The sequence below is a fragment of the Parasteatoda tepidariorum genome, chromosome X1, assembly GCF_043381705.1.
Source record: "Parasteatoda tepidariorum isolate YZ-2023 chromosome X1, CAS_Ptep_4.0, whole genome shotgun sequence".
In the NCBI taxonomy this organism is placed as follows: domain Eukaryota; kingdom Metazoa; phylum Arthropoda; class Arachnida; order Araneae; family Theridiidae; genus Parasteatoda; species Parasteatoda tepidariorum.
In genome coordinates, this window is record NC_092214.1 from 40,890,448 (window position 1) to 40,901,894 (window position 11,447).

At 27.5% G+C, this 11,447-nt stretch overlaps 1 protein-coding gene across 2 annotated transcripts in view; it reads right to left on the reverse strand.

Moving 5' to 3' along the window:
- Positions 1-1,479: 1,479 nt before the first annotated feature.
- Positions 1,480-11,447, reverse strand: part of LOC107439184 (neurabin-1) — a 73,470-nt gene continuing 63,502 nt past the window's right edge. For both annotated transcript variants that reach the window (XM_016051689.3, XM_016051688.3), the window contains exons 21-23: positions 9,437-9,522; positions 6,336-6,518; positions 1,480-2,955 (exon numbers count right to left, since the gene is read on the reverse strand). In XM_016051689.3, the coding sequence (XP_015907175.1) occupies positions 2,800-2,955; positions 6,336-6,518; positions 9,437-9,522 (425 nt within the window). In that variant the 3' untranslated portion in view covers positions 1,480-2,799. The remainder of the gene's footprint in view (positions 2,956-6,335; positions 6,519-9,436; positions 9,523-11,447) is intronic.

Below are 11,447 nucleotides of genomic sequence, written 5' to 3' on the forward strand. Positions count from 1 at the left end.
TTATGCTTTAATTTCAGTTATAATAGGGCAAAACCTGAGAAAATTCTCTAGAAGGAAATAAAAAAAAAAAAAAAATATGTACCTGGTTTTTGAGTATCTAAAAATTTAAATATATATCTTTATACTTAGAATAAAAACTAAGATTTCTAAGAAAATTGTCTGAAAAAAAATCTGAAGAGAATAAAAATATAGGATGATTGTTTAAGAAATACTTTGATGAAGCTTGAGTTATAGACTTTTGACATTAAATTTTTATCTTGCTCCATTTCACTTTGCTTTAAAATTTTTCAGAACGATGGAAATCCATCAAAAGACTGAAACTTTCCCCTTTAAGTTACTAGAAAATTGCCCTGACAAAAAGATTGAATAGATTATCAGCAGAAGAAAATTTAACACACTTAGATTAAATTCAACAAATGAAATTATCAGTTCACAAATAACTTAACATGCATATCTAAAAAAATTTGGAATGGGAAACAAAGTTTAAGAACTCACAACAAAATGATGTTACAGAAGATGAGGTGGTTTCAATTTCAAAATTTTCTTTAAAAAATTTCACAAGTACATCTTTTTATAGATTTAAGATACATAAACTGCTGTGAAAAAATGCATAGTGAGATTAATTTATATACATATATTCAAAAAAAAATAGCACATGTAAAATGCTAAAATAGTGATAGTCTAATACCAGTTAAAAGTCGGTTTACAACAATGTGACTAGCAACTCTTGGCTTTGCTAGGCTCGTAAATGCTTTTTAAATAATAATCACCAAGTTCCACTTATCAAGATTTAAAATTTTTAACAATTATACAAAGTAAAAAAATGCGACAAAGAAAGTCAAATATGAATTTAAAATGGAAGTCAATAATGTGATTTTAAAATGTTTTTAATAAAATAATTTTTTGAAGTTATTAGATTTATGTCTAATTGTCAAACTTAACCGTGGGTCTAATATGATGGGGGGGGGGGAGAGAATTAATAGAGCAGTCTAGATTATGAATTTCAATTTATGAGGAAAGCATGATGTAGGTCACATTATGCAGAACAGATTAAAAAAATACTGATACTCTTAGAATTTTTGAGAACAAATTATATGCATTTTTTGAATATATTAAAAAAACAAAAAAAAAACAATTGATATTTAAAATTTTTAGACTGATTTCTATTTTTAAATATTTTTTCTTTATAAATAAAATCTAATTTGGCAAAATTGTCAAAAGTAATAAAACCAAGAAAGCTTTATTAAAAGAATAGGCCACCACAAAAAGCCCATGCAAATAGAATTTTTTTCTCCCTTCGCTTGCATAGCACTTCAAACTTGATTAATAAGAAATACATCATGCCAACGTTAACTAATCCATTATATGCATTAATAATTACATGCACTAGTAATTATATGCATTTTTTGAATATATTAAAAAAACAAAAAAAAAACAATTGATATTTAAAATTTTTAGACTGATTTCTATTTTTAAATATTTTTTCTTTATAAATAAAATCTAATTTGGCAAAATTGTCAAAAGTAATAAAACCAAGAAAGCTTTATTAAAAGAATAGGCCACCACAAAAAGCCCATGTAAATAGAATTTTTTTCTCCCTTCGCTTGCATAGCACTTCAACCTTGATTAATAAGAAATACATCATGCCAACGTTAACTAATCCAAAGAAGTTTCTCGTTAGTAAAACATAAAGGAAATTATAACAGTTCAAGCTTTTTTCAAGTCAGAAGTAAAGAAAAAGAATTTTAAAAAAAAAGAATTAAATTTTGCTTTCCTTATTCATAAAAGTAAATTTGTTGCTAAAATATTAATGAAAATAAAAGGATCCTTACAACATTTCTCGTTTTACTAATAAAATATACTAGTAAATATAAAAAAATATTTTCTGATAAGCTTTGTATAATCTCTTCAAGTTCGAGTAATTGGCATGGGTCAGTGTAGAGAATTTGTTTTGAGCAATTATAAATATGGCGTTGATTAATTTTGAATGCAACTCAACCACCTATCAAATAATTTTACATTGAAAAATAACTTTAAGGGCTATTTCTTATCAGGAAATATATTTTTAACACACCTGTACTTCTAATTTCAATACAACTAGAGTTGCAAAGACTTGCTTCTACATTTCTAACTAAATTTATGATAGAATAAGTAATGAAAAAAGTAAATTTAATTATGCATTAAGTAAAATATAAATAGCTATTATTCCAAAGGATACTTTCATAAAATGGAAAATTGCAAGTATTATAGCACAATACCGAAATCTCAATAACATGGAATCTATTAATTTGGCCTGCTTCTAAATTGCATTGAAGCAAGCATTAGCTGAATAAATATCACATAATGACAAACCACAAGTATATCCACTGTATATACCTATTACACAGATACTAGAGTATAAATATATAAAAGAGATACAAAATGCTCAGTATTCAGGAATACAGAGTTTTGTCACATTAACGTTGAGTAAAAGTTGTGAACTAAATAATATACAGCAAAAATAGAACATAATAAACGATTTCAACTATAAAAATGTAACAAAATATCTTGTAAAATTTTAACACACAAAATTCAATTTCATTCTTAATATAATACAAAAAATAAAATAACAATGGAAGTATAAATATTAAGTAATTATTTAAAAGTAGTAAAATTTATATGAAATTTACAAATCATTCTATGAAAATGTAGGTTTTGGCACTTACGCAGGAAGTTTTAGCCAAGCAAAGTTAGTTATATCAATTTCGCTTTAAAGCATTTTCACATTACACTTCTTCAGTCTCTTGCAAACATGATTTCTTACTTTTTACGAGCTTTCTCTGCCTTTTTCTGCAATTTTTCTAAAGCTTTTTGTTCTTTTTCATGAGCTTTCCTTTCTTTCTCAAGAAGAGTTTTCATTTCTTTAAGTTTCTTTTTAATAGCTGACAAATCGTTCCTATTATTCACTCCGATAGTCTAAAAAAAATAATAAAAAAATAAAAAAAAGCAAATAATTTATTTATAATGAAATTATAATAAATTAAATGTACTACTTCTAATGAGTTTAGCCAAACAATATCAAAGAAAATAAAAGATAAAATAAATGATTCAAGAGATAAACATTATTTAAAGTTAAAAATTAGAAATAGATAATTAGATATCATTACGTCCCTAAAATTTCAGGGTTAAAAGCAGTTTGAAACTTTGCTTGTCTCTTTTTAACTACAATTATTTAATTCAGAATGTTCATTAGATTTAACATTTAAGTTAAAAACATATCTAATCAACTTCCAAGATATTACCTCTTATAGCTTTTAGAAAACTTCACAACCAATGAGAAGACTTTGAGCTATGATAGATTTTTTGTGCATCTTGCTGCATATACACGCAGGTTGTTAAGTCTGCTTTCAGCATCAAACTCATAACCCATAGATCTCCATTAGTGGAGTGAGCTACGTCTTTACTGACTGTGCCACAGGAGCATCAAGGCATTGGATTCTTATCTGTCACAATTTATGATTCATTGCAACAGTTATAGATTTCCTAATCTGTTCTAATTTCCTATCTCTCCTTTTCCCTAACTTTTCAAAAAGCTTTATTCAAAACCCTTTTTTTCTTCCTTTTACTTTCGATAACTTTTTATAACACTTTCTCATTGTTTATGTCTTAGAGTTGGTTATTAACAATTGGTCAGAAAACCATCTTAACTGCTTTTGCAATACATGATAGCAGCTTCGAGCACCCAGATATTGAGACTTGTCATGCTGGTTAAGTGTCAGAACAATAAAATAATATGATAATAGAATGAAAACTATATACATTTTATTTGCTTATTAGTTACATGATATTTAAGAGACACAAGCATTAAAAATCAAGTCTACTTCGAATGGTATAATTATTATATATCATTAGTTTCTAGTTACATTTTATGCTTATGTTAACCTTGAAAATATACATCTCAAAATAAGTATCATCAAAGAGTTGTTAGTTCCTTCATAGATTTTACACTACATTTAAAATTTTTTAAAACATCCAAGAGAGAAATCCCTTGATCGGTATTACAAACAGCATTGTCTCTATTCTTGTGAATTAGACATTTACTCCTAAATTTTAGAAGTATCTCTAACTTTTGCATCTCTTCACTATTCCGTATCTTTCATAACAGATAAGCATGTTTTGCTAGTAACCTTTTGCTACTGTATTTATACAATTAAGCAGTAGCCTATAATGGCTATGAAACTGAGAGGTTCTTAACTTTTTAATGATATCTAACATTTACTCTTAATCAATGCACTCCATTTCCTTTACAGTTTCACTTTCAACCTTCCACATCACCTCCTCCCACACTGGGTTAAAGAAATCCCCAAATTTTATTTCCTAACTATTGAAAATATTTTTCTTTTTCTTCAAAAAAGTCACTTTTCACTGATCAACAGATATAATTTCTTGAATTAAAATCCAATATAGTTATTCAAAATGTTTTAATCTATTATTTTCCCATGTCCTTTGCTTTGCCTATAGTGACATTTATTTGCTTCTCTTCTCGTCACAATGTAAGTATAATTACTAAACCTAGCCCTCCTCTTAAATAATTCACTCTTTTGTTAAATTTTTATTCATTTAAAGTATTTTTATACTCATTGCAAAATCACTTCCCTCTCTTTTTAAGCTGCTCCTCATTAATTATTTCATAAAATATATTTTTCAAGAACAATTTAATTGTCTTCCCTCTTTCCTTCATGAGATTACTTTTAATTTTATCTCTGTCTTCTCTTCTAACTTAATCTAGTAATTCCTCTTTAACTTTGAAAAATTGCTGCAACAGTGAAGGATTGTCTATATTTTTGTTCATATTAATTACATAAACTATTATCTCTGGCCCCCTTCTTCTTATAATTATATCTTACAATTTCATATAATTATGTCTTCGTATTTAAATCAAATGTTGGTCAGAATTCACAACAGTACGACCTTACATATCAAATATCTGTGGCATCACTTTATTTATTAGTAATAGGTCTATTTGCTATCATCTTTGCAGTTACACTATCAGGTGTTCTCTTATTTGCCTTATAAATATCCTATTAGTACTACTAAAATAAGTACCTAAGTAGGTGCTACTCATGGCCACTCTTCCCATTGCAAAGTCTATAAGTTTAACTAAATTTTTTCTAAATTTACAGTGCAAACTTAGCTTACAAATCATTGGCAAACATATTGTTAATGAATTTTATTATAAAAGTATATATTTATTTAAGGAATCAACTTCCAAATAATAAACCAAATATTTTAAAAATTAAATCATAGAAAATAATTAATAGAACATTAAAATAAAAGAACACTGCACTAGAAATATTACAAGGTAGAATTCCAAATACATGTATTTTAATATTTTAAAAATATCAAAATTTAAAAGTCATTCAGAAATTGATATAATATCTGCTGAAAAAGCGATTGAAAATTCACTTTGATATTCAGTGGAATTGACTGGAATTTAAAATTTTTCTTTTTATGTTTCATCCTTAACGTAGTTCGCATGTTAAGTGACTCGATTTCTTAGTAGCCATTTTCACTGTTATGCTCGCTCATTGGCAACTCTAGAGCTTTAAGTGTGAGACTTCTTGATTTGCAACTTTGTAAGTGGCAAGTAAAGCTCTCTCCTTCACAGAGTTATTTTTAAGAATGGTCTTTGCTTTTAATTTGCTAATTAAAGATTTTTCAGTCTGTTGCCAAAATTTTTGAGGAAATGACACACAAAGGGCTTCCTTTTCTATTTACTTCAGTGCTCGTCAACACAAAATTTAAATATTTTTGAGAATAATTTGCTAATTTTATCTTCCGAATCATTTTTGCTTGTGGTGCTCCTGCCGTACTATTGTCTAATGCTTGCTTATACTCACTTAAAAATTAATCCATGATTTTGTATGCATATCGCTCATTTGGTGAAACAATAACATAACTGAATATTACTTTAACTATCAGTTATGTTATTGTTTCACCAAATGAATGATATATTCTACAATCGAAAGAAAAGTCTGAATTTCAGTATGGTTTAATTTTTCTCTTAGATTCCACTGCTAATAATAAAAATATAAAATATCTTTTGGGGATATATAGATCCCAGACTACACCTCTTTGCAATGACACTTGAAAGATTTTCAGAATTTTCCCTTCCATGTTACGCAAATGTGGGTTTCCACAAAGGTCTTAAATCCGGCATAATTCAAAAGTTCCATAACAAGTTCCTTTGTTTCAAATTTAGAAAGTTATTTGAATATTATCTATATCTGTAGATAAAATGAAGATTTTAGGCTTTTACAAATATTGTTGAAGACAAAAATTGATTCAATGCTTACCTTAAGAGTGGTACTATCAAGATTTAGTAATTTAATACCAGTAATCTCATGTGCCTGAAAGCTTTTAATGTACTGTTCCATCCCAAGAACCATAAGCCACTGTCCAACTTGTGTTGTGGTCCATAAATGAACTGGCCTTCCTTGCCAATTATTTGGACGGCGATCTCTACTACTACTCCGTTCCTAATATAAAATGAAATTTTTAAAGAAACATTTAGAGGAAAATAATAAATTATGAACTTAAAATAATCAAATTTTATTTTCATTTTCTTGTGTAAATTTAACACAAATTTTAAATGGAATAAATTTTTAAAAAGGGAAAAAATAATTATTAACGTTAAAATTGAAGAAAAAAAATGCATTAAGATTTTTACACTTTGTTAACAGGATTCATCATAACATCTCTGTCAGTTTACACAATATCATACATAACAAATCAACAAAAAAAACAAAGGATATTGAATTTAATTTTGAGCTTTAAGTTTGAACAGAAAGGAGGACTTAAGTAATTTTTGATGTTAAAATGCAAAATTTAGGAAAAACTGGTCAACCAGTTCCTAAAAATATAAATAAAAAAGTGGCAAGTTTTCTTTGTGTTGATTTTAAATTCTTTTTAACATCAATTATTTCTTTAGTTGCAGGAGTATTTATTTAAAAACTCTCACAAAAGAAAAAAATTAGAAACAATTGTGTTTCTCAGTTGCAAAATTGACCATCTCCACAAATATTGAAAATTTGTTTCAGTTTTTGGAAAGTTTTAAGTAACCTTTTTTATCAACTGAATTCAAGAAACAATGCCCAATTTAAACAAAAAATTTTTTTGTATGCAATTGAAAATCACATTTTTCTTCAAAACAAGCCACATATGACAGGTTGTGAGTATTAAAAACCGGTCATCTCCATCTTTGCTAAATGTTGTTTTTGATCAAAATTTTTTATTAAGACTTGTTAAACATAATTGTTACTATATACTCAAAGTTTCTAATTGAGTTTAATATTCTAGGAGTGCCAGAAGTTAGGTGGACAGAGTTCGGTAGATTGAAAATCGTAAATAAATAATCATACTCTAGACTGGAGGATAAACACCAGAGAGGAGTTGTAATTATTACGTCAGATGAAGCTGAATGAAGCCTTATCATAGATTTCATTTTTGATTTATGAAATTCATTCAAGTATGTACTGCCACACATGACAATACAGATTGAACTAGAAAAATTCCAAACATTTGCTGCTGGCTGATCAGAATGCTAAAGTTGAAAGAAAATGTACTACACCGTAAAGAGTAGTTGACGGCAAAGCTATTGGAAAGAGAAAGGAAAACGGTTAACTATTTGCAAGCTTTTGTAAATAAAATAACCTAGTGATAAATGAAAGGTTATTCAAATATAATGAACTCCCATGACTAGAATTCCAATTCCCATGACTAACATGGACATCACCAGATGGAAACCACAAAAATCAAATTGATCCCATTGTCATAAATTGAAAAGTCATAAGATCATTACAAGCATTCGAAGATGTAAGTGCAAAAATGCAGATACAAGGAGTGATAATTTTCTTATGGTATTACTTATTAAGCTGAAATAACAAAAGAACAATAGAGAAAAAGTAAATAAGAGAATATGTTATATTAAAAAAAGTGAAGGATGGCAATACAAGAAAGAATTTCACACTGGAATTAAAGAACAGATTTAAACATCTTTAAGAGTAAGAAAACTTGGTAAATTATGAAATTGAAAACTAAGTTGAGCATCTCTGGAAAAGTTACAGGGAGACTTATAACAATACCGTAAATGAGGGCTTGGGAAGGAGGAAAAAGCAGAAAAATAAATGCAGAACAGGAAGAATGCTGTTGATAATCAAAAAGAAAGAAAAAGTGAAAAGCATTATGAACAGCACAAAATCAATAAGATTACAAAACATTTGCAAAAATCAATACTTACATTTAAGCAAACAAATAAGAAAAATTCCAAGGGAAGATAAGATGTTTTACGGAGAAATAGCTAAAGAGACAAAGGATTCAGCAGAAAGAGGTGAAGTTGGTAAAATGTACCAAGAGATAATTGTAGAGACAGATATTAAGAACATAATCATTCATGCAAGAATCTATTTTAGAATCCTCAAAAAAATTCTTGAAGTCTACAAGCATTTAATACAAAACAAAAATATATATAAAACAAAAATATATATAAAACAAGTCAGAAAAAATTTATAATATGGCTCTGATACATGGTGCCTTAGAAAGTCAGACATCCAAAAACATGAAGTTTTTCAAAACTATTTGTCTTATTAATAATATTTTGGATTGTAAAATAAGAAATTAAACATTAGAAAAGGAAACCTCACTATGACAGAAAAAGAAATAACAAGAGTAGGTGCAAATGCGCCATATACCAAGAGGAAAATTAACACGTTTCTCTCCTGGGATCCTGATTGTAGGAGAAATAGAAGACCAAGAATGACCTTGCAGTGACAAAATTAGGTAGATTTCAAAAGGGCAAAATTTAAAAGATTCGAGGAAACCAGATCCCAAGTCCAAGACTTGTATGAAGAAGAAGGCTAGATGTTTTGCGTGCCAAATGCCTTGAAAAGCCTTAATAAGTAAGTTAAATATTACTTTTTTTAAAGAAATACCAACAAAATTTTGGTAGATTTTTAGAAATTTCATGAGGAATGCGACCTCTTAATAATTATATTCCTTAGTAATTATTTGTATATGGCGTAAGTTTATAAAAAAATGGAATAAAAAAAAACACACACTTAAGCAAAATGAGAACATGTCAGAGCCTTAATTAGTAGGGAAAAACTAATGAGTGTCGATATTTTAAGACAAACAAAAAGACTATAAAGATTCTTGTGACTAGCAAGTTAAACTTAAAAGTAGTAGAAGAGGGAATGAGATAAACTGCAGAACTGCTAAAGAGGGTGACACTCTATTGCCTTCAGCATTTTTTTATGGACAATAAAAACATATATACATCAAATTATAAATAGGCAAGAACATTTTACAGAGGATTCAAAAGTATTGGCTATAAATTTAAGATAAAACACATTTTTGAAACCAGTTCAATTATTTGATTGTCACAAAAATAGGCACTTACAGGTACCCGAGGTGGTAAAAGTGATGGTTTTGTACTGAGAAGATAATTAGTTTTGGCATCGCTCATCAAATCTTCTTTAGAATCATCTAAGAACAGAAACATCAGAACAGAAATTTTTTACAATTAAAAAGATATTTGAAGACATAAAGAAAATCTTTAAAAAATTAAGAAAACTATTACTTATAATATTTAAAATAGTTTAAGAAGTATGACACATAGAGGTAATCATAATCATCATAATGTTAATCAAATGGAAACCTCTAATCACAATGGTAACCAACATCAAATTCTCCCTTATTTGCCATGCCAAGCTAAGAAACAAACAAAATAATCCACAGACAAAAACATGCAAAAATGAAAATATTATCAACAGGAAACATTTTTAAAAAAACATTAAAGCGGAAGCATAAAATAATTTTCGAGTTGAGACGAAGTTGAAAGGTAACAATTTTTTTTTCATATTAACTGATAAAACAGCAAAAGACATTCAGGATGATTTTAAAAAACAAATCACTAATGCAAAGATATCACAAATTCAAAAATGATATATATAAAGAAAAAATGCCTTAAATCAAAAGTAAAATTTAAAAATATATTTACTTCTTTAAGCTAAACTTTAATAAACTTATTTAGACAAAGAAGGTCACTACAGAGGTCATAATGAGGAATGTTTTGCGCATTAGGTGCAATATTTACTTCAGCTTAAATGTAAAAAATATCTTTTAATGTTTAAACGATGCATTATTGCAGTTGTTATAAGATAACGTGATGGGGAAACTGTTTTCTTTCGTCTTAAGTGAAAATTCAAGTTAAGTGGTTTCGTTTTAACCAAGTTTGACGGTATTTTGTTTTGTTTGCTATTTTACTCTAACAACCTGGGGTAGTCTATAGGAGCACAATTCACACTTTTGCCTGAAAGTCGAAGAAAAAAAAAATAAAAGTTTGAGCAGAACAAAATAAAATAAATTGATAAATAAAAAAAAAAAGAAAGAAATGTTGAAACTACTTTCATAATTTTCCCTTTTTTTCCAATAAGTTTTGAAGTAAATAAATTTTTTTATTAATACTGGTATATTTTATCAATAATATATTGGTATATATATAAAAATAAGAATTATTTTGAAAATTTTTACTTACTGATTTAATCTTAGAGGAAATTGTAAGGAATAAAATTTAGAATTTTAAGTTTTTATAAGGAAATATTTTTTTCATTTCTTTTAAAAAATTCTTATTTTTTATTATTTACATCAAAAATTATTTTAGAAGCGATGCAAATAATTCCAACCTCTTTTTAATTTTTATTTCAATTCTACATTTTTTCTTCAGGATAAAAATAAGATTAATTATTTTTTAGCCCTAAAAATTTGATTTCAATAAGGTGAAAAACAAGTGTACAGATGGTTTGGATGCAGAACAAAAATAAAAAAATTTGATAAATGGAAAAAATAGTTATGGAAAATCTTATAACATTAAATGATAAAAATAACTTTTGTAAAATGGTCTTTACAACAGAATAATGAAGAAATTGCAGACAGAGATTTTTTTTAATCACATTTGCTGGCTTAGCAACAATCATGTCTTTTTTCTCCTTTTAGTATGCTGAAAAATATTTTATTTGATGCGTTATATGTTAAGCTAATGCAATGTGGTACAGCACAATACTTGTTGTTAGTGCTTGGAGCCTTTTTTGAAGATCTACTTAATCTATGTTCTACTTGGCATGGCACATGCTTCTGCTGTATCAGAAGGCAAGGAGAGTCATAATGGTCCTAAATTCTGACAACACTACAGAGAATAAAAAACTAATGGTGTTTCAGGGTGCAGGGGTAATTGAGTAATTTTAAATATTTATTACAAAATAGATAGTAACCCCACTGAACTGAAATTGGTGTCTATTGTTATTAAATGACAGTTCCGTTAATAAAAAAAAATTAGTGCAGCTTCCTTACACTCACAATATATATATATATATATATATATTTATTTCCCCTCTAAATATAAAGGTTCGCCA